Genomic DNA, 24,460 nt, shown 5'->3' with positions numbered 1-24,460 from the left:
ATTACCAAGCTGATTTAAATTTAACTATTTTCCAAAGTTGTTAGTCATCTTTGGGACGTGAACCTAATATGCTAACAAAATGGATTGTCAGAAATAGTAGGCTACATTTTGGGAACAAAAAGGGTGTGAGCGCTCAGCATTACATCATACTGTCGGAATGAATGTGAAATTAAACCTTTGCGGTAAAAATTAAAACGGTTTATTCAGGTGCTAAAAATGCGGGGTGTAAGCTTTGTATTTTCGATTTAAGAATAAAACGCTATCATTTCATTCACCATTGCAGCATGATAACGGTTAAAATGTATGGATCCGTTCATTAATTATTTATGGTTAAACAAAAGAAAACATTCGTGGTAACAAATGGTTATAATTGCATTAAATTGCGAAAGGCTGGAAGACTAAATGAAGAATTTTGATAACAGGAAATGTCTTCTAAAGTATCTATAGTCTATACCGTTATTGGTATAGGACGCTTTTTAAGAGTATATTGAATGCCAGAAAGCAATTTGATTTTTATGTGGCGGTTTTCCTGTTCGCGCCTATAACCTCTTGAACAAAAGCGTTTACCAAACATGTCGGCTGTGTAAAATTGAGAAATTTTAAATGAGCAACAAGCTAACGACAGAATTTTCCATGTTAATTGCCAATTCGTGAGAACGGTTACCCAATACATCGTCACAGTTGCCTAAACATTTCGATGCTTTGTTACAAACATTTATTCGTCGAACTCGGCAGCTTGTTCCGAACCGGACATTCTCTGGTCTTTGTCTAACACCATGTAACGTTGTTCGGCGTTTCTCAATCTCGCTCGCGTCTCATCGCTCCCACTGTTTACATTCGCCAAGCGCTGCATTGTACACGGCTCCAACGACCAATCTCCCATCAGTAAACTGATCTAGCCACAACATGGTTTCAGTGAATGCCTTGGGCCTCGTTTTTCCAGTTCGAGGGATCCAACGTGCTTGAATAAATGGCCAATTGTTCGAAAACATGTTTTTTTTTCGCTTTGTCTTTATACTCAACGTTTGGATTATTCAAAGACCTTATTCACTTGATTACTAGAATGTTTTATATAAACAGTGTATTCCCCAACGAATAAGCATGATGAATCACAGCTTTATATACGTATAGCTAAACATTTTCAGCTGTACAAAACCATCACATATATTTCCACCATATTTTGGTAAGGCCTTCAATATAACATCTTCGAATTTGCTGCAAATTTTATCCGATTACATTCAAATTATGATCGAGTTATGTAAGTTTCCGCCGCCGATGTATCTGATAATCTATTACATTATCAACGGTGTCGCCGACATAGGAAAGTGTGATGAACTGTAATTTATCCAATCTTTCTAAGTGACGGAGAAACCAGAGCCCAGTGACTTGCCACTGCTACTAATACAATTTTCATTGGGTGAATGGGTATCAGGTGCGCTCTGTTGTTCTACTATCCGATTGATGTTTGTGCGACTTCAGAAGCAGCCGCTAAGTGACAGGGGCAACTGCTGTCTTTGATTGTAAGCGCTGTAAATTAGAGACGATTATGCATCTATAAACAGACCAATCTTTCAGTGCAATGTTTATGGTAGCGATCAATAATAAGTTAACGAAGCTTGGGTTATTATTACAGAAGTTTGAATAGAAAAGTCGTTGTTCACATCTTTAAGAACAGATTTTTTCGTGTTGTTGTTGGTTAGAAAGACTATAGAAGCTTGCCCATTCGTCCCGATGTGGCCATAATATTGGAGTCGAATAATGAATAGATCGTTCGTTCAGTATGACGCTATCTGATGGTTCCATTCACGACATTGTGTGCAGTTTGTGTGTAAATATGGGGCCATAAAAGGGACCTTTCTCATGCGCAGTGGAATTTGCGGTGGTCCGGAGCCATGTTTGGGCACAAACGTGCCATTCCACGGTGATAAAATTACATAAAAATGGCGCAATTTATTTTCGAGAGTTTATATTCCGAAATGTCAAACAGAACGACATGAAAATTTTATGAATTAAAATGTTTTCCAATTTCCGTTCTTTACATTCGCACCAAATGCTCTCAAGTTTAACATTAAAAAGATCTAAAAGGTTCACGCGGTAAAACGATAGTAAAAAAAACTAAATTTAAGTGACAGTTATTAAATGCGCGTTTAATAGGCCAAGATCTCCCTTACTTAAACTCGTTTACTTAAATTTTATACTAATATAGTGGGGGGTGGGGAAAGATAGAACAACTTTTCGTTCTATTTTCTCGCCCCCTTTGGTAGTAAACAAAGAACATTCAAAGAATTATAAACCGCATCTTCACGACACCCATAGACCGTTGTTAATTGTTTAAAACACGATTAGGATATTTGGATAATATGTGCTAAAGGTGTCCCGTCTCCCCCCACCCCACTATATTTACAATATCACTAAAAATGCGAGTTTCACACAAGTTGTTTCATGTAACATCATTAAATAATGAACTGTCTGAAAACGGAAACAATGAAATCCTATCAGCCAGCTTTAACAGGTTTATGCGCGATTTGTTCTTTCTCTGGAAATCGTCGTTTGTTTAGTTGAGCCGATCAGTTAATCCCGCCATCACATTTGCGGTATCACCTCGCTTTTGAAGCGAGTTCCAACCCAGTACAATCGGTTGAAAAATCGGGCCCTGCGCAATGTTGGGGGCAAACCAGGCTCCTTATCTTGGTTTTGTTTCTGATGACGACAAAACGCGATCTGTCTTGTCAGCCCAGGCATCGTTGCACCGCCTTGATTAATCGCTATCGAAGATACACGACCCATGCGTCATTCGTTCTATTGAGTCAATACGCCAGCGCTCGTAAAGGCCCCGCGTTCTACGAGCTCCCAGAAAGTTGTTTTTGCTTGTCTGGTTTTACCATGACGTAACCGTCGCTGTTTATAAACCATGTAAAGAGAAAATGTTCTTAACTCCGTATTCACATTACAGTTAACCCAACTAATTAATTGCCCGTTGCCGGTTAATTTAAACCGTTCGTCCCTCTAAAAACGTACAGCAAAGGTCTGGAAATCGTCAACACGAACTATAGGTCTGGGGTTCGTTGTTCGCAGAAGCCTTTATCTAGCAAAGATAATCAGACAAATTGCGTAGACATGAAATTTCATTTAACCGTTCAAGTCTTTACATGGCCGATTTACGAAGCGGGTGGTGTACTGTACTTATAAAACGACCTGCCTACCAACCAGACGCCCCGCCATGATTTTGGTCAGAATTCCAGCGCTTGCGGTCGTTATTAGTAATCCAGAACAAACACGGTGGCCAGCATCCTCCTGGCTCCCAGGTCCAGCAGAAAGTGGTTTCCACTTGAAAGAAGCCATGAATAATCCACCACTTGTACGAACACACAAGCTTAATCCATTTTGAGTGGGGACACGTACCAGGGATTAAAATTGATCCGCATTAAGATAGGAGTCATATACAAGAAACAAGGGGTAAAACATGAAAAGAATTCATACAGGAATTTTGTATACGTCGCAACAGTAACATAATATATAACAACAACCTTTAGATTACCCATAGCAAAATTATGGGTAAGCTAACTTATATCAGAGCATAGTTCAATTAATTAGTTCGTCATCTGCCCTGTCTCATGGTTTCGTAAACGGAAAGTTAACTGTTTGGTTTTTAGATTTCCCTTTGACACTGCTTACGTCAGAGCTCAAACGCTTACGTCATCAAATATTAGCGGAAAGGATTAAAATGACGAATGAAAATATTTTGATCCAAAAGTTAGTGCCCGGTCAAGGTCCCGGCTTTTCTGTTTATAGTTGGCCGACGATTTTATTTGAAATCCAGGCCTGTCTTTAGCGTTGTTATAATTACGGCTGTCAGCTCGCTTGGAGTATTTAATTAGCGTTTATTTATCGTTGCTGGGAAGTGCCAGGCCCAGTAAATTTAATTACAACGCCGATATTTGAAAGGGTGTCTTTCGACTGTTGGATTGACTTCACTGATATAAGCAACGGTTGCTATGCCGACGCAACAATGGGCTAAATGCGATAATCGACCGCGACGATCAATACATAAGAGGACCGCCCATTATTAGGTAATAAATGTCCTTGATAAGATCGCGACAACGGTATGTACAAACTATGCCGCGCAGGCTCTCAACGTGGTCGGAAATAATTGGATAACTCTTCAACTGTTTCTGGCGCGTAGGGGCACAGGGGTGGGTCGAAGGCAGAGTCCTCAAACTGGATTCAAGCACTCGTGATCACGATACTGTAACGATTGTTATTCATAGCTGCCAGCTTTGCTCGCAACGCAGGAACACTTCGTTATGCTGAAGGGCCCTCGTACCCCTCCTACATACAGCTCCCGCATACCGTCAATTAAAACCAACTCGCAGTTTGGTGTCCGGTATTACATACACTGTACATTGGTCGAGGAACTGGCAGGTGTGTTTTAGTAAGCGGTAATTGCGGGTACAGTATGTTGATTTACAGATTTTTGATGTTTACAGCGCTGGGCATGTTCGCCAAACAAAGGTACCTCGCGCCTTAGTAACTTAAGGAAGAGAGCTTTTCTTGATTACAGGGCCTGGTATTAAGGGGGTTAGTCACGGCAGAATTATGCGCCGAAATCGCTTCCAGGACAAGATTTTGATTGAACTAGGTCGAATTGTGTTGTAGGTAACAATAGCGAGTGATTTGTTCACAGAGCAAGGTAAGCTATCTCCGGCCCACAATTTCACGCGTATAAGGGCATGACCAGCCAACTGGAATCTTACAAAACATGGGCGCTTATCAGAGCCTTAAGGCGCCTATTAGAGTTTAAAATGTGGGGGTTAGGGAACATAATAAGCTAGTTCGGTGGTTTGCCTGCCTGGGTGAGCTGGCAACCGAGGCAGTGCAGGCAGCAATACTTTCTCATTAATGTCACTTCACCACTTGCTTATCATTGGGAGCGAAATGAGTTGAAATTTGAAAACAAAAACCGTCTCAATGTCCGTTATAAGTGGCGTCATATTCGCATATTAAACCCACGGAATATGCGACATAAAAGCAAGCTCGTAAAACGCAGCGGGGTGGGTTCCGCATAGCTACAACAATACGTCTTTCTATTTATTGCTATGTTTACCCAAGTCGGAGCAGCGTCTGTAGGCCTGGACGATAAATCCGCGAAGTTCGAGCATTTTTTGGCCTCATTCGTCACCGTGCATATACCCCTGCGGTCATGCTAAAAACAGAAGCGTAAAATTAATAAGCGAATTTCAAGTCCGATTCAGGTGGGTTGATATCATTGTTTACGAGGCCAGACAAGCGAGGTCGGGTACTTTACACGCTCAGGCACCGCCTGCAGGTAAACGCCGTTTTACGACCTGTAATATATTCTTTATGGCGGCCGGGGCGGTAAAAAAGGCGACGGTACGGCCAATTAACACCGAGTAACGTGAAAGTGGAAGTGAAAAATAGACGGTGAGGTCGTACAGTTACTTAGACTGAAGCAACAGTTGGTAAACCATTAAATAATAAGTGTATGGGAGTTTACTGTTGCTTGTTATGTACAGTATATAGAGTGATGGACGAACTACGGTATTCGTTCAACCGCAGACATTTTATGGAAAGTAGACTTTGTGTAAGGAACGATACAGCTCTATGAAAATAACAGCTTAGGTTTCTCAATTTTGGACTCGTTCGATCACCAGATATCGGGATAACAGCTTGTTTAGGCGTTCACGGCGAGCAGAGATTCGAATCTTGCAGTTTTCAAGTATCGGGTGTCCGGCGTTATCTCAGAAACAGCGCCGATCATCTGCGTCATAATTTCGAGCCGCCAATATGACTATAGACCGGGCGAGGATAAACGACATGTAACTACAGCAAGGGGCTGGCAATTGCCAAGTAACTACATGTAAAAGGGCTCGATTACTGGGCCTGAAATTACAGGGCAATTTTCGCGACATTTCGAGTATTTGTGTCCAGGAGAAAAACTTGTAATTTTACGACGAAACTTGATTAAAACCAGTTTTGTGCGGTATTGCGCAAAATCAAGGACGGCGCCCAAAAGTTTGACTCTGTTAATTACTTTAGATCGATGCATTAACAGAATTGAATTATCCGAGATTACGAATGGAAAAAGCAATGCAAAACACGGATTAGTAAGTACACAGTGTATGTCGCCTGCTGCTGCTAGTTTAGAAAGCGTATGTTGAAACATACTAATTAATTCTGAACGGTATGAATAGGCAAGTTCTAATATGATCTTCATTGATTATATTTTACTATAAGCTATAGTACAGTGTGTATGAGCAGAATACGCAATGTTGTCTATACATGACGGATTATTTTAGCGTGCCAATATGTTGTAGCATAATATTGTGTATTAGAGCGATCGCAAACAAAAGCAGTAAGCATATGCAGTCGCCTGTGGTAGGAAAAAATCTATATGCAAATCATTCTAAACAAAAGCAAGTAATTCTATTGTAAAAAGCTACATATAGTTTTAGTCACTTGTTTCGTGGAAATTGAAAAATGTTTTTATTGTCATGTTAGAAAAATGGGGACAGTTACAAGTGCTACAATGAAATACAGATTTGTTATTGAAGGCTACAAGTGTGTAGTTGATTCATTTTATTTAAGTTTTTTCTATAAGACAGCCCTGGCATAAACAATGCATGTTTAGCAGAAGTTTATTTTTGCAAAAGGCGTAACTGTAAATTTGCTACCGTACGTGTGATTAGTGATTTAAGATTTTTTATCTACCTTAAAATAGCGTAGAAAAGGTTAAGCCATTTTTAGTGTCCGTATAATATGTTTGATGCTTAAGCATAAAAAAAGCTGGGATCAAATTTGCTATAAGTAATGTGACTTGATGAAACTTGACCTTATGCCTTGGCGTATAAACTTCGATAAACGAGCGGCTGGAATCGATATATACGGTTATAAGCGTGAAAATGAGATTCCGTGTATTAAGCTGTGAGTTGAAATAACCAGAGTAGAATTACAAGATTTCGTTTTTTAATTTAAATCGCAAAACGCCGGGTGCGATTTTAATTAAATGAAAATTTTTCGCTTTTTAATCTTTCTGCGGCGATTGTCAAACGCAAAGTGGGTGCGGTGAACAGCAATCAATTCTTTGGTGCGATAATTTTACATTCAAGGCTGCGGGGTTCAAGCTTTGCGGCCGGTTGGTGAACCAGACAAAGTTCCGGGCCGTCTCCTTCCGATTTTCTGCTTAATTGGCATGTTTCGTTCGCGCCGCGGTGTCGAAATTGGGGGTGTTCAACCGCTTGCTTGGCGTATAGTTATCGCGGCTTGCTAAACCGGATAGAACTTGAAATATCCAGAGTTTTCGAGAAAGCCTAAAATGTGGGGTTTGTTTATTGCGCATAAAGTGGTATAGTCGGGTGGGGGAAGATGGAACAATTTTTCATTCTATTTTCTCGTACCATTTGGTAGTAAACAAAGAGTATTCAAAGAAATATTAAACCGTATCTCCACGATTCTGAAAGAGCGTTGGTAATTGTTTAAAACACGAATTGAAAGTAGGGGGTTCAGATGCTAACGGTATCCTAATATACCCCACAGTACAATAACAAACTATGTGTTTTGCGGCAGCGCATGGGGCGGTATACGCAAATTACCGAAAAACTTCCATTACCAAACCTAATAAAGAAAGTCGCGACGGTGCACTTACTGCTCGAAACGAGTTCCTTCGGATTCGAAGGATTATTAAGCACGTAATAGGATTTGTATCTACGAGATTAGGGAACCGGTGAAACCGCATTGGGTTGTTTCAGCGAACTCTAAGTTGGATTCCAAAACTTAGCGGTACGGGGTCGGGATTTTGGATAACTGGGGCACGTCAATGTTTTTGTACGATGCACGCAGATCAAATACACGGGACCAGGCTATAGATTATCGCTGCTTAAGAGGTACATTGCCTTTTCTCCATCACATAATTGGTCGTAAAGATCAAGCAGTCATGTATGTGTGCATCGCGGTTTTAGGTTATGATGTATATGCGGTCGCTCAGATCCTTCCGAACGCGCAAGGTAATATACCTCTAGGTTGCTGCCAGTTTAAGGGGATCAGCAGCTTCTGTTTGACAAAACATAGCGTTAAAAGTTCAGGCGCCCATAAATATTCATACCCAACGCAAATATATAACGCCTTCCGGTTAAACAAATAGATGCGGGTGCAAATCGGGCATTTCCACAGTGTTGGCGTACGTTTGTGTTTTTGCTATACGTGTATAAGTTTTGTTCAACGTGTATAGTATCTCGTGTCACAAGTCTGAAAATCGATTAAGCTTGAAATGCGGGTTGGGAATGCCTCACCAGTTCTCATATCTAATCTCTTGCCTGCCAATATATCCTGTAGGCTGCGCACGAGAATAATTGATACGAAGTAAGCAGCAATTACCTCGCACAGGTACTTGGTAGATAACAACCTTTGCTGTCGGGATGTTCTAATAAGAATTGGTCCCGATAGCCAAGAAAGTGTGAAATGAGATATGCCTTGAGAGATACCAAGTCCTACTTTCGTACCTCTGTTTGTTTATATGACTGGAAAAGGGTCTGAAAATCAGTTTCTAATTCTCGAGTGAGTGGAATCGGTTACTGTAAACGGAGACTATACAGAATTAGGTTTCAGATTTTCAAATCAATGTTTTCGCTGGTAAACGCTAAGATATGGAAAGATGAAAGAGAGTTTTAGTCATATGCTGAAAACAACGTGAAAATCCAACTGTGTTCAATCTTTGCAGTCTGAATAGGGATTTATGGAGTCCAGCCCAGGTATTATGCGTTGTACAATGAAAAGCAGCAGGAGGCAATGGGTGGCAGACTGGCCGTCGCTAGTAGAAATTAATCCCAATTGTTTTAAGTTATGAGAAAAATGGTGGTTTGATTTGTGACAGGATGTGTGGTGATGCGGTAGTTGTGTGTGTGCATTGGGGCATAGTTAGTACAATGTGGCTCTGCTTGTGCTGCAGTGTATGTGACGTTGATTCGGTCGAACAGTATTTCTGTTAATGGGAAAAGCGATCGTTCTGAAAGCGCCGTCGGGAATCAAAAACTAGTTAAGCTCATTACGCTCTGACTAGCAAGTAATACGTGCCGGTTGTAGGTTGCTTTTTCGTGGCGAAATATAATTCATCTCAGGGCGCCGGGCGACAACAGCAGTAGCTTTCGTCGCATTTTGACATCGCTAATGCGACATGTGCCGCTGGACCACCTGGGATTTACTCGTCGCACCGTCTCGTTTTAAAACGACCTGCATCGCCCGCCCTCGCTCGTTTCCCGGTAAATATTTCATGAAGCGGTGTAGGAATAAATTGCAGCTTCGTACAGGCGTTGGGATACTGAATCTACCACTCTAGCTCGCTCGAGATTTTCGCAGAACTTCGCAACTCGTGTGCTGCCATTTCTTGGCTTAAGGAGATTAATTTCCGCCCCGTTTCCACATTTTCCTAACTGGGTGTTCGTCCGTTTCATTTCGCAAAGTAACAATCCTTATACCACCCGTAGAACACACAATGTAGGAGTTATTAAGCCGATGTGTTTCCTATCCAAACAAGCTAGTGGGGCCGTCGGTTTGGTCAGCAGATTAGCTTTCTCGGTGCCAAGATGGACTGTAGCTATGCTGACAATCATTAACAGCCAGTGGGCCAGATATTTACTCTATGGATTCGAAGCTCAGAAGACATTACGTGTTGGGGATTAAGACCACCTTGGAATAATTAGTGTGGTATTTTACAAGGCGCCGTAAAGGTTATAGACTTGTTGGGATAACATACCGTGGCGTGATGTGCTCCCACATACATTTGCGAAGTTTCCTAATTAAAATACAGGAAAAAGCATAAAAGTAGGGTCCATATGCCTTGACGTTCGGTTTTACTGCCTTTTTGGATATGTTAACGTTCATATTTATAGTTTATGCTACACGATGGCTATTATTATGCCCCAGGCGCAAAGGTCGTAGGTTAAAACATTAATAATGCATTCGTTGCTGGAGTTGGCATTGGAACCTTAAAGCGACGAAGCACGAACTAGCCCCAAACCGCAAACAAATAATTCACTCGCCAGACCCGACTGTAGTCTTGTCGAGAGAGAGAAAAAAAGAGTCTTTCTTTATTCTCACAGAATCGAGGCAGCGACTGGCCGCGCGAGGGTTCCCGATTCAGTCTCGGTTTGTTTTTCGTGCTGACCTACTGTTACCAATTCTCAAATAAGTTATGTCGCTTTACGGCTTAATGTGACATTAGATGTTAGCACAGCGTGTGTCGTTACAGTTTCCAAGATAGCGGTAGACAGGAGTGGTTTTAAGGAAGCATTACCGGTGTACTAGTGATCAGTCAGTGTTAGATAGCCTGTCATCGGTTACCTGTGGGATTAAGTTAATCAAGATTTATATTGTTACAGATACGAGCAGGTTTAAGGTATATGCTGATTATTGGACATTAATTTGTAATAAAGTTATGTAAACCGAACCTGTGCTGAACTATATACGGAGTTATCACTGTGATAAGCGACTCTGCTAAGGAAGGGAACTGTTATACCACGAAGATAGAAGCCGGTCAGCCATTAATGGATAACATCGAAGAGAAACGAAAGACTTCGGCGGCGTCGATCGCCGTCTGCCCCGGCAAATTATCATTTTGGATCGTAATTATGTGTCATCTGCTCGCAATTGGTGAGTCAGAGGTCATTTTCGTCGCTGTAACTTATCTAGAGTTTCTCGACAAGAATTTATTGCCCGAATTAAGTCTAAAATACCATTTCCTCCCAAACAATATCCATTTCAATAGTGTCAATGCGTCAGCGTAGGTTGGTAATGGAAATAGTATTAATATGACTCTCCTAGTTACCAGCCATACCCGCTTTATTGGTCTGAGAATTCCTAAGCTGGCCGAAAGTCAGCTAATTATATTTCAAACTGCGAACGTGATTGCTTTTCGCGGTCGGTTTGTACGGACGCTTGCACGCTATCGCCATCGATCAAAGCTTGTCGCTTGGACGGTTTGAGACCATCCACTCCTGGGAGAATCATGCAATCTTAAAAGTTATGAATTCGTCCGGCAACCGAGCCAAAGTTATAAAAACGAGATCGATTTTTCGGAATTCAAATTCCACTCCTTGCGGTCGGAAATGACGTAAGAGGTCGAAAGCAGGCAGTCGAATTTTCCTCTGACGTATGGAATAATAGATTGGTGCTTGCGCTGTGTAGCCCCGGAAATCGCGTGGGTAAAATTATGATTTACCAGCCGACTGTTAAGTCGACATATGGTGTAGCCTATCCCGGACAAACCACGCTGTAAGTCAACCTACGACAGCAGTATTTCCCTTTCACCATGGCGAGACAAAACAATGCAACGATGAAGATTAAACGTCGAATAATCGGATCCAACTCGGCGCAGCGGCCAAAACTGTCAACTTTGAAACCCGTTCCGCGTGACTGATTCCCAGTGACGTCACCATGCTGTATGCACATTGAACAGACCTGGGAATCTCAAATATTTTCAAATCGGATTTCAGCGTGGCTTACCCGGCTAATTCATCTCTAATACACTTACGAATTGTGGACCAGTATTATCCTACGTATGACTGGCCAAAGCTTGGTTCAACATTCATAGCGTTGGTGGTCGGGAGTCGGGTTAGAATGCTGTCACGATTGTTTTTCTGTGAGACATAATTTTTGTCGTAGAAAACTGAGTTGTCTCCTCGAGCGAGGAATACACAGCTCGTTTGCGGCGAGAAATTTGCTTGTTTGTGTTTGTGGCGAAGTCAACCGTGTACGACTCCGTATTATGCTTCACTTCACCTGGCTGTTGCAAATATTTCAATGTGTTATACCCGGTACGTTGAAGCCTGCCATAATACATGGATATGGCTGTACCGGACAATAAGCGCGCTTTGCGGGCGTGGCTATGTAGGGGTATAACTGAAGCGAGGCATAACTCATGGGGACCAAAATTCATATTGTTTTTTTTTTCAGGCTTTCTTCCGAGCACTGTGGCCGTAAAAGCAAGAAGCCACGACGAAATTGCGTGCCAGGATTATGAGATGACGTTGCGGTGCCCTGGAAGTGACGTCATCAACGTGCAAATGGCTAGCTACGGTCGCCGGGACGACCGAACTTGTGCGTCATCACCCGAGAACATGATGGACACCCACTGCGACCTGCCCGGGGTGCTGGCCATCGTGGCAAACAGGTAAGAAGCTGTTCAGCTGCGAAAGTTCCCAGGCATGCGGTTTTCCGAGGTGCCAAATTTCTTTGCCGTTCAAAGCGAGACATCTAATTAAGCCAGGAAGTTACCACGGCGTGACAATTCAATCCAGAGGTTGGCAATCTTGCATATCACGGTCAATTTGACGCGAACTAACAACCAAACAAAAGATCATGGTTTTATTATTCAAGATTCAACCGTCAGCGTCCCCCCTAATCCTTTAATAACAAACGTAAACAAATTTATCTTCGATTTCCTGCAATTGCCCCAATTGTAGCGAACCGCCAGTCAACCCATTACATCACAATGCCGTTAACAGACGACGGCCATTGTCTGCCATGTTTTCGGACCGCTCAATCGTTCGCCATTAGCGCGCATCGCGTCGGGCCTTTGTTTTATGCGCTGGACGTAAAATAAATATTTTTTCTTCTTTACAAAAGGTGCAACGGGAAGACAGAGTGCACACTCACGGTCGGTGAAGGGATTTTCGAGGACCCGTGTCCTGGAACTAGGAAATACCTGAGTGCTACATGGGAGTGCGTACCTCTGAGTAAGTATCGACTGGTCTACCTTTTTTGGCCGATTTGGCTGGCCGCATAGGGACGTAGGAAGCATGCATCATAAAACTTGCTGTCGATCCCTGCATGACGATAATGGGCCAGTTAGTTGAAAATCAATACTTCGTGAGTGGCTTTAGAAATTTACACGAGGGGCGTGCGGTGCGTCCGGTTTTCTGGCCGTTGCCTCGTAAACAGCCCTCTCGGTTTGCTAATCTTCGTAATTATAGCCGAGCAGTTTGTTGTGATTGTCGGATTTCCACGTTTCCACGCATTATACACCGGGCCTTGAAAAATAAACAAGGATTTTAGTTTGTCGGTCGCTTGTCTTCACTGCAACATAAGACGAAGACTCAAGTCGCGAATATAAGGCGAAAATCGGCGGAAACAAGAGTAAGAGGTACTCGGCCGTACATGACTTCGCAATTAATATGATTGTCGTTGAAAACCGCAGTGTAGAGAAAAGCTGGGTAGTTTATCGTGTGTTTCAGGCTGTCATAGCCCTTTTTGCGGTCGCCACTGCCGCGCTATTCGTCACGGTCAATGTAATTACGAAACGGCCTCCCATCTTGAACTAATCTTCTATTTACAGCGCGTTACGCCGCATATATTAAAACCAGCGACCAAAACCCTTTAGCAATGCTGTTGCACGAATTATTGGTGCCCGACTTCACGGTGGTTATACAAAGTCGCCTTGGAGATTCGCTTTTCACGCTCGGTTAGATACGATCACTGCGACTTAGCTGCTACGTTGTCCTGGACACGAAAACTTGGCGTAAGCCCATGTACCAGCAGTGACTAAATAAGTTACCATCGATCTAGCTTGTACAGGCTTCCCAGTTCGTACTGATCAACAATATAGTGGCTTGAAACGACAAACCCGACGTGAGCATCTTGTTTACGAATAAGGCGCCTTCATTCGCGTCAAACGATGCATAATTAATACGCATATTAGTTTAGCAGCCAACCCTGTACAGCCTTAACCGTTCTAAAGATATAGGCCAACTCCCTTTGCATATTTATAGCATGGAATGTATGATTTTCCGTTGGGTATGCGTTGAGTGAACTATTATGTGTCCCATCTGCACTATAAAGCAATCAGTACAACCGCTAGCGTGAGAAACAGGACATAATAACTTAATAAGTCGCAGTTCTATTGCTTCCCTACGTGTAATTAACATGGATAGCAGACTGGCGTATTATTTCGTTCCGCCCAAACGACTCTGCCCTGCGCCACTTGATTTCTATGGTAAACGGTTCGTTAAGTTGTTGCTACTAGACACAGTTGGACGTGAAGGGTGACGATCAATGAATTCCCTGTTCGTGACAATGTGTTGATGCGATAGCGATCGTCGCTTTTCCTCACAATTCCAAAGCCACGAAGGTGCGAATACGAAGCCCCACTAAAACAGTCTGTGTCTGGGATTTGGCCTATGAATCTTTCGTAACCTTGGCCTAAAGTTTGTGGTTGGAGTTGGCCATGGCTTAAGTCGAATTCTGTTTTATCCTGCGCCAACGCGGCTGTAAAACCGTCGGCACCAGATGTAGGGAAAATAGTAATATTTCGGCGGGCGGATTAAACCAGCGCCTGTTTGATGTTTGGAATAATCACGCAGCATTAGGAGTTGCTTAAGCGAGTCCCAAACCAAACACATCGGAGCTCCATTGTTGTGATTGTGGAAGCTTTTGTAGGAGACTTCTTAACGTCTCCTGTTACTTCGCTTTTATCTGAAGCACATGGCGACTTCACGCTGTACTGACTGCCAGTTATGACATTTCTTCTGTCGCTATAGCTATCGTATTTCAGTCTACGTTCGCGCCTTGTTTTCCGACTGTTGTGTAGGAAGTGAAACTGCTGATCGTGTAGGATCGTTAACTCGATTTGACTAGCGTTTAGTTAAACTACCGGCCCCTATAGGGTGTTTGGTCAGCAGTTTAAGGTTTTGGGTCGAGCCCAAATGCGAGAGTAATTCGATCGCCATGCTGAACGTTTTGATGGCGGAACCAGCATGGTAGACTTTGAACACCTGCCAGTTTAAGGTTTAGCCTGACCCATGAGCGAGCTCGACAGAACGAATTTTACGAGCTCAGAGTATTAACGTGGTCAAGACGCATGTCTGCCGACTTCCCGAGCAACCAGTGACTCAGAACTCACATAAACAGCAAGGGTTTAGGAGCGATTATCTCGGCTCCGACAGAAAACGAAGCGACTCCAGATTTAAGGGCCGCTCAGCCAAGTCGTAGCGCCTAAGAGAGCAGATGTGGTCCTCAGGACTTCGCTCTATAAATTATTCCGCTATTAATTTCGATCGCGAATAAATAATGCATCGCCGCATTACTAACTTTGTCGATATTAAGGCTGACAGCGTGGCTGCCGCAGTTTCGCGCCGTGTTTTCAATTCCTCGTCAATATCGCTTTAATCCAGCGCAATGAAATTAGCCGCCACGCTGCGGATACTGTTTCGACGGCGTACAAGAGCCCTAATGCATAGGAACGCCTTGCAAATCGCCTTGACCTTCAGTCGTGCTTTTATAGGCAAGCTAGTAAGACCTCTGAACTACCAGTCTATAGTTTTAAGCTTTGTAATGCTGAAGTGGTGCAGAGTGAACCGCCATGTATAACGCCATTTTGTTCCATTGGATTTGGCTTTTATTGTATTCTGCGGCCGATGGAGATAATACAGCCGTATCAAGTAACTATTTTTAATTATCTATACGCCCATTATACTTGTCTGTCGACACTTCATTTCATAGGCTGTTCTTACGGGCGAGTGATTTTTCGTATGACGTCATATGTCTACACAAGCGCTTCCACACTTCAGCGCCGTTGTGTGTACATTGTGACCTAATAAGTAGCTCTGTTATCAATCCGTAACACGGTCAAAAGCTTATGAGGTTATTTTTAGCCAAACCCTTTAACTTAGGCCTAAGGACAGTTGGCATTAAGGACAGTTTGTTTTTATGTATTCACATTAATTTTTATTTTTTCAGTCATTTCTTGCCCTGGGGCGTTGGAAAGTGTGACGTCACGAAAGCAATACGTCACAACGCAAATGGAAAATGCAGCGTGGGTGAGAGACCCATTCCAGGAAACCGAAAAGTAAGACAAATTCGTAAAGTAATCAATTGTGAATGTGTGTAGTGTAAGGCCCGGTGTTCAGCAGTCCGACTGGGCTTTAGGAATGCGACGGACGATTAGGAAATAATTCAATTTAAACCCCACCAGGATTTACGTAATGGGCTGGGCCAAGTACGATACCCCGCAGCTGTACGAGTTTAGCACCACCGACAAAATGAGCAACGGGCAAGCGACCACGTTCCATCATCTGCCATACAGAAAGGATGGAACTGGATTCGTGGTTTATGATGGAAGCATCTTTTATAATAAGGTTTGCGGCCGGTGTTGAACGTTTTACCTCTATGTTACGGTGGGGTTAGATGGGGCATGTTTTCATTCTTTATTTCTCGTTTTGAAAGAATTACATAATCGCAACAACGCCACCATACGGCGTCGTTAATTATGCCATCTTACCCCACAGTGCAATATATATATTGGGGCTTACTTATGTTTATAGAATAGGTTATATAGTACTGTTTAGTTTGATGACAGAAATAAATTGCATGGTTTCCGTTGAGACTTGTCAGAATAGAACTTTTGCATATTAAGCGTAAACTGAATTCGGATACCCCCATATTCAACCCAATGCGCAGACGCCTGTTTGAATTGAATCAATTATGGCAAACTGCGGTTGCCAGGCGGTTAAAGTCAAGACTAAACAACTCCATTTTCTAGGAGCGTTCTCGAACTGTGGTAAGATATGACTTTGGTACTGCGAGCACGGCGGCACAGGCGGAGCTCCCGGGTGCGAACTATCATGGGACGTCGCCCTATGCCATTGAGATGTCAACTGACATTGATATGGCCGTGGATGAAAGCGGTCTATGGGCCATCTACGCCACAGAGGACAACGATGGCAACATTGTGTTGAGCAGGTAGCGGCAACTGTTTTTTTTTGCGTCACCCTAAACCACTTAAGGCCGTAATTGTTTATTACCCTAAAGTGTCCCAGGAGTAGCGGCGCTTTTTAAAGCGATTAGAAAAGACTTATTCCGTAGTGGCTCAGACCAACGGAAATATAATTTATAACGATGCGTTTCAGGCTTGAGCCTTACTCGTTAAAGATTCTGAACTCTTGGAGGACCGGCTACGACAAACTATCGGCCCTCAATGCTTTTATCGTATGCGGGGTCTTGTACGCCGTCAACTACGAAACCCTCATGATCGATTATATGTACAATACCACGTCAAATTTAGACAAACAGGTTCGGCTATATTTTGAATATTTTATACGAAGTTGTTTGTTTGTGAAAGGCTGTCGTTGCGAGCCGGGCCTGAGCGCCTTCATTAAAGAGACAAGCGCCTTCCAATTGACTTAATGAAATCAATCAAACGCCATACGGGCAGATTTGTCTTCGCTATTTTATCGCCTTATTTTCCGCAGATCAATATCCCGATTCCGGGGATAACTCGCACAACGTCGTCAATAGAATACAACTCTAAAGAACACAAACTGTATATGTGGGACCAGGGTGTGGCTGTTGAATACAGCATCGACTTTGTCCCCATAACCGCAGCTCCACCAACAACAACAACTACAATCGTACTTCCGACGATTTCGTCAACTGTATCGCCAACAACGACAACAACCCCACAAAGTCCAGGTAATTTTTTTATCAGATATGTATACAACTACATATAGAAAAATTTCTATAAAAGAGCTGAAATTTGTTTTGCATTTTTACCAGATGAAATAAACTGCATTACTCAATTATAGTTCTCTGACTGTTGTTTTTATTTTAGTATCAAGAATTACCACCACTACCACGACGCCCACTGTAGCTAAGTTATGCAAAGGGGAAAAAGCAAGTGGTCTGATGTGGCCTGATACAGCTTACTCTCAAATCGCCATACTCCCCTGCCCAGGTATGCACAATATATAGCGTTGAGTTATTGTATATTATTATCAAATATGTAACAGTGTGGAGGTGTTTGAGTTTTAAAAATAGAACTAGTTTTGACCGGGTTTTCTTTTGTTTTGACAGGAGTGTCGGCCGTGCAAGCGATTTGGATTTGTGGGGGGAATAAGAGTCATCCGAAATGGACGACTAACGAACCAGACCTTAGTCAGTGCACTTCACAATGGATCAAGGACTTGATGATAGAGGTAAGTACATTGTGTTCGGTTAGCAGCCGTCCCCCACGCGGTACTCGGGCTTTTGTTTTAAGTCTAAATCGCTTTGATTTTACAGCTCGGAGTCAAGAGCGCGAGCGAACTGAGCGTCAAATTCGTGTCGCTTCTTCGGCAAAAACAACAAGAGTTGGCGAGTTGGGACATTTCCATGTCGATAAAACTGCTGAGAGGTAAGTTTGGTATAGTAGGATAACGTAGTAGGCACCTCGTTCGTGATTTAAACATCGTGTTTGGACAGATTTCTTAGACCACGCGGAACACGAACCCTTAAGTTCCGCAGCTACAATCACAGACTCGACTTTAAAAGCTGCTAGTTTGCTGTTGGACCCGGTACTTACACCGACGTGGAAAGGGTTGGGGGAAGTTGTACAGGTACGGTGTAGCGTGACCCTCTGTGCCTTTGTAGTAGCAAACGACCTTTACTCATGAATTTAATTTATTTAGACACAACTGGCAGTGCAGCTGGCTACGATTTTGGAAGATGCGTCTTACCTTCTTGCTAAGGATATGGCAACGGAAATTCCTCCTCCTCCTCCTACGTCATCAATGGCTACGTCACGAACTGGGCAGGTTAATAATGTCAACTGGTCGCAGCCGTTCGTCACGCTTGGGATAAAAGTGGCACCAATTGATTTGCCCTCATCGGCGAAATCTAGAAAATTCCAGTCTAAAGCAAGGACCCGGGCGACAGGCGGCAGTGATCCTAAAGAACACTTTACTCATTGGAGAACGGGGCACAGTGATACAGTTAAAGTGAACAATTTAGCCCTTGTTGAGGCTTCGAACCCGGGGTCCTCTGACAAGTTAGCTGTGGTCTTTATTTCGTGCAAAACACTTGGGATTTATATGGAAGATAAGAACAGCATTGGGTCGCCGAGAAAACCGGTGGATTCGCAAGTTATCAGCATCTCGATGCGTTCAATCAACATCAGTTCAAATAACTCCCCGGTTTTATCATCTTCCTCCGGTCACGAGGTGGAGCTAAAGAAACCGATACAGATGACACTACAGCATCGCAATGTTGGCTTTCGACATCATGTGTGCGCATACTGGGATAACAGGTAAGATTACATAACATTCATACAGTGCCTGCATGGGTAGAATTCTATTTAAAAGGGGCTGATGATGCCAATGCCGTTTGAGCGAAATATATCTCTTATACAATTTACTGGACTTGAATTTCGTCTGTTCGTAGCACCAGATCTTTAATGCCAAGTTGGCTATTTTTACAGTACATCGTGGTGTGAGAGTTATAAATTATACATCCAAACAATTTCAACGCCAATTTCGACGGTGAGCTAATGTCTCTATTGGCAGCTATGCGATACAGAAGTGCACCGTTGTAAAAATGCCCGAATATTTCCCTACAAAAACTTTTTGTGGCAAAGAATCATACTGTATTTCCAACGTTTGGTCGGCAATTTGACAAATTTTGTTGTTTTTTTCATATTGACATTATGCCTGGTAGCAGAAGTAACTAATCTTTCTTTACAGTGGTAAATGGTGGCGAGCAGGCTGCAGACGAACGTCAGGCAACAGCACTCATAGTACATGTGAATGTGACCATATGACCAACTTTGTAGTTTTATCGTCAAATGAACCTTTCCCTGCAATGGGCGCTGATGTGTCCAACCCTCCAATAGTTCAACCCTCAACCCAACCTTTCATTTACTTGAACGTTGTTCGTGCTGGTCTTGTAACTGCTGCCATCATGCTTGTCTTTGTGGAAGTCACTCTGATAGTTTACAGGTAACAGGCAAAAACTGTGATGACTTTTTTTATTGATTTGAAATTTATATTGGGAATTTCGGTATTTTTTTCGGTATTTTTTGATTGCCCAACATATTCGACAATATGTTATATGAATAAGCAAAGTTTTTGTTATAGGAATTGGCTTTAGGCTAAGTTAGTTTTTGTGGTTTAACTATGTTTAATATTTCTGTCTTTTTTATAAAATACCAAAATTGTATTAAACCCAGCAGACATTCTTTATATTTAATTCCACATTTTATTGCATTGATTCACACTAGCTGTCAAAATTTTCGCACCGAGAGCTTTTTTAACGATTTATAATCCCACAGCAAAAGCCTCGATGTTAACACCATACACAAGAACCTGGTGGCGTCGTTACTTTTATCTCAAGTCGTGTTTCTATGCGGAATCAATAAAGTGAACACGCCAACGGTACGGTATAGGACTTTGCTCGTAATGTGACTTTTGCGGTCGAAGTTTGACGCTAATGAAATCGACAATGAAATTGAGTTTACCTTTAGAATTCTTAGTAAATAGCTTTAAATAAAATTTTCCAAATTCTTTTTGAATGAAAATTTGTACTGGAAAATTATTTTGACAGCAGTGTTCCAATTCCTTTTGTTTCCTACAGCTCTGCAGCGTCGTAGCTGGCATTCTACACTTTGGAATTCTCAGCGTTTTCACCTGGTCAACACTGGAAGCGTATCACTTACTAGCTGCCCTCAATGACGTATTGACACGTAATAACAGGTGGAAATGGTACTACATCACCGGGTATGGTTTACCGGCGGCCGTTGTCATGGTCAGTGCGGCAGTGAACCACGACGGATACGGAAGCAATGACGCGTAAGTGAAACTGTTCATTCGCATAACGGACGCATAACGTTTGACGTACATACGCATTTCAAGCACTCTTTAATGAACGTTTAGTAAAAACGCGTGCTTTTCGCAATTTATAAGGAATAACATATTGACATTTAACGTTTGACGCAAACGCTTGTTTTATGTATTCTATAATAAGTAACATTTTAGTGTGTAGGTCTTTAGGTTTTGTGCACTCTAAACGCACGTTTAACGTATACTGTACCGTGAAGCATAAACAATAACATAGAACGTACCACCTGTAGGTGCTGGCTGAACTCAAACAGCGACTTCATATGGAGTTTTATTGGCCCGTGTTCGATTCTCATCAGTTTTTCGGTCGTCTTCCTCTTCCTAGTTTTATACAAACTCCATTCATACAACACCAACTTCCCTGAAATTGTAGAAGCAAAGGTCACCAGGTAGGAATGAATGAAAGAAACTTGCTTTATCCCCGCGTGGCCGGAAAACAACAGTCGTTATAACACGGGGGTTCTGTTTCATACACCTCGCGATAGCTTACGAGTTACCACAAATGTAACTATGTGGGGGATTATTTGTATTAGATTTTTCATTTTTTTATATGTGGCTGATATTTTGGACAACCCATTAGCGACCACTGGGTTAGACAAAGAACGAACAAAAAACTCGTTGATTTCCTGTACCGTCATATTTCGGCGGCAAAATAGATCTCAACTCACCGCAACAATTTGCTCACAGGACTGGTGCTGCAAAGGCATGCGTGTTAACTTGCTTGCTTTGTTTGATGTGGAGCTTTGGCGTGATGTGGGTCAGTAAAGTCGAGCCTCAACTTTCTGCTTGCCTCTTCTGCGTGTTCTGCGCCTTCCACGCACTCGGTTGCTGTCTGTTGTACTGCCTTATCCCAGTTGACGTGAGTATACATCTAGAAAAACGCACTTACGTTAAATAAAAGTAATTTCTACATAACACCAGCGATGATTTTAGTTTTTCTTGAAAAACTAATTACTTGATTTAGTTTTTTGCTAACTTCTGACATCATTGAAGATTTTCTTAAACCCTTACTAATTTACGATTACTTAAAAATCTAACCCTGTTTTGCCACAGGTACGACAGGTGTACGGGAAATGCTTCCCTGGCTTAAAAACTTCGCCTCACCGACCAAACGGTCGACACAGAACAACACGTGGTATAATAGACGGTACAAGTGGTGTAAGATTGGTCTCCACGGACCCCACTATGCGCCATGATGGCACAAGTTACTCGGCCTATCATTTCACTGCAGGTAATAATCGATACGATTTATCCACCGTCGTTGTTATAAGTATCCGCGTTATAGGAAAGTGCTGTAACAGACAAAAAAAACGAATGGTGTACCATTGAAGAGTTATTTTTTTCGGGATAGTATATGTTAATGTCATTTTACCCCACAGTACTCTACTCGTTATAACACAGTATATGCTAACGAAACTCATCTTATTATGCCAAGTTTTCTATAACCTTTAATTTGAATTCCAGGCTCTTCTGCATCCGGCGCTTTACTCCCTGTCCACAACTCCCAAACATTAGGATTGTCTAAAACTGCCGCCATGAAGGAGGAGGGGAGGACGGCCGCCTCCACCTCCATGTCCCTGCCTCACGATCTTGTTGCCTCTAGCAACGTCAGCAGGGAGCAACGATGCATGACGCATGGACCAATCAGATCGAACAACGTCTTCGACGACACAGGTAGGGCCATTTTGTTTTAAGATGATAATTTATGTTTAATTTTTTTAGCGGGAGGCTTTTTATGTTGATTTTTTTATTGATACGATTTTAAACATGTATATTTACACTATGATTTCTTTTACAGAGCCGAAATTGCCTACATCGGTCGCTTGCCGCAGCGCTGGACCGCCATGCAACCAGTACTTGCACTCTAACAGCCGAACTTGCTTCGATGGCCAGCACCCCAACACTCATTACGAAAAACCGCAGTATTGTGAATGTTCTCTCGCCCATTCACAATGTTCTGGTCGATACGATCACTTGCACGAATGCGAACAACTGAGAAGTCCACTGCGACAGCATCCCCATCACCCGTCATGTGAAACACACAGATCTTACACCAATACCAACCCCCACCTATACGAAACACTTGGCCCATTCACCGACTCCCTACGCATGGCATCAGCAGATGGAAGCTCAACCCCAAACGGCCACCTCTGCGAGCAAGTAAGTTGGGCCGACATTTTCAAACAAGAAAAAACAACATTTTTAACAAAAGAAAACCTCAATTTTTTAGCAACAGAAAACGACAAGGTTTTAAACAAAAGAAAATGGCATTTTTTTAATAAGAGAAAACAAGATTCGGCATCTTTCATGTTAAATTTGATCCAAAACATACTTTCGATATATTATAAGAACATCCTGTGAGAAGAGAATAACATTTTTTTAAACAAGAGAGAAACGTTTGGTTTTAACTAGGATCCTCCTTTACACGCAAACTAATATTTCAATTATTTCACAGTGTCCTTCTGCTGTACCGTATCGTCATCGATATGAGGACGTCGAACCACGAGTAGTTCATGTATCCACACCCCAGCAATCACTAGCAGGAAGCTCATCCGACGTTCAACATACAAAACCTCAGCCCAGACTCCGATGTCTTAATGATGTGGAGTCTGGGGAGGATACGCTTGGGAAGAGTCGAGAGAATTCCTCCATCGGGAGAAAGTACATCAAGATGGGAACGTCTGGGTTAAGGGACCCAAACAATTGTGGGTGTTATTACAACACGGCGAGAACTGGTCGCAGTTCGGATCCACTTTCCACAGACCAGGGTTATGATACAGACTCACAACAGCCAAACCATCTTTGCGCCAACCCTAATGATTCAGGAGAACTCCCTCCTACTCCACCATCTAACTTATTGGTTCGTTCAGTTCCCCTAATAAGCGAGGAGCAAACCCGACTGAGAAATATTCACTCGAACCCCTCGGTTGCCAACAGTGTGCGAAAATCAGTCGGCAGTGTGCATGAGGACCCAGCATCCGACGCGTCGGATAGCTCTTCCGAGAACGATCGCGAAGTGGAACTTTTAACATCTGCACAAAGCAGTCGCAGTGTCGTAGACCACGAAAGTGAAATAACGCAACTATATGACGAGCTTGCCGCCTCCACAAGTCAACCACAGTCGTATGGACAATACCCAAGCCACGAAACCGAACCTTGCTTACCAAGCGACGCCGTTGACCGACTTAGTCCAACCGGCACTGTGTCCAGTTGGGCGGCGGTTCCGGGTTCGAACCCCCGCTCGGTAAACCCGAGCTACGGGAAACGAAACTCGCGTAAAACGACCACGGACCCAAAAGTCATCCTTGCTAACGCTAGACGACGACAAGAGAGCGAGGAAAGCCGACATTCTGATCATCTTGAGCACCGTAACACTTCATATACATTACCGGGCACGGCAGCGGCCGGTACCAAGGCCCGGATTGATTTACGAACGGGTGGTATCAGTATGGTTACCAACTTATAACTTCCCTGCACTTTATTTATCGCATTAAATCGCCACTGGTTGGCGTGACGTTCTTCCCTTTCTTGTCATATGAGCGAAATCATGAATCACGAAACAATTCACGAATCGTGAACCGATTTTATTGTTCCTTTCAGTAACCTGGAAAAGTTCAATTCCGTGATAAATCTAATTGAATGGCTCGCTCGATTATTTAACCAACAACAAGTTATCTGTTTTCGCAATCCCCGTATTTGTTAACTTGCCTCTGCTGTTCAACAACATAGCTAAATAAAAGCTTAAGCTTTATCTCTTTGAATATGTTTTCTTAAAACTAGTATACTGTATTGTGGCCAGAACTATAGAC

General features: G+C 42.7%; 1 protein-coding gene across 1 annotated transcript; it reads left to right on the top strand.

Moving 5' to 3' along the window:
* The first annotated feature begins 10,386 nt into the window (after positions 1-10,386).
* Positions 10,387-24,402, top strand: LOC100180487 (adhesion G protein-coupled receptor L3). The gene is made up of 22 exons (XM_002124517.4): positions 10,387-10,662; positions 11,965-12,181; positions 12,637-12,746; positions 15,745-15,853; positions 15,980-16,142; positions 16,547-16,746; positions 16,914-17,076; positions 17,256-17,475; positions 17,615-17,737; positions 17,857-17,978; positions 18,064-18,175; positions 18,244-18,377; positions 18,450-19,066; positions 19,500-19,754; positions 20,087-20,189; positions 20,389-20,603; positions 20,885-21,040; positions 21,339-21,510; positions 21,705-21,882; positions 22,116-22,325; positions 22,450-22,811; positions 23,107-24,402. The coding sequence occupies exons 1-22, from the start codon at positions 10,557-10,559 to the stop codon at positions 24,115-24,117; spliced, it is 5,058 nt and encodes a 1,685-aa protein (XP_002124553.1). The 5' UTR covers positions 10,387-10,556; the 3' UTR covers positions 24,118-24,402.
* The last annotated feature ends 58 nt before the right edge of the window (positions 24,403-24,460 follow it).

Source organism: Ciona intestinalis, chromosome 5, assembly GCF_000224145.3.
Source record: "Ciona intestinalis chromosome 5, KH, whole genome shotgun sequence".
NCBI lineage: Eukaryota > Metazoa > Chordata > Ascidiacea > Phlebobranchia > Cionidae > Ciona > Ciona intestinalis.
Note: the sequence above shows the minus strand (reverse complement) of the source record. Positions and strands in the feature narration are given on the sequence as shown.

Bases quoted from the DNA above. Each gene is read 5' to 3' on its own strand.
- LOC100180487 (XM_002124517.4), top strand. From the start codon at position 10,557: ATGGATAACATCGAAGAGAAACGAAAGACTTCGGCGGCGTCGATCGCC. The intron at 19,755-20,086 runs GTAACAGGCAAA...ATAATCCCACAG, and splicing joins GTCACTCTGATAGTTTACAG to CAAAAGCCTCGATGTTAACA. The intron at 21,883-22,115 runs GTAATAATCGAT...TTTGAATTCCAG, and splicing joins GGCCTATCATTTCACTGCAG to GCTCTTCTGCATCCGGCGCT.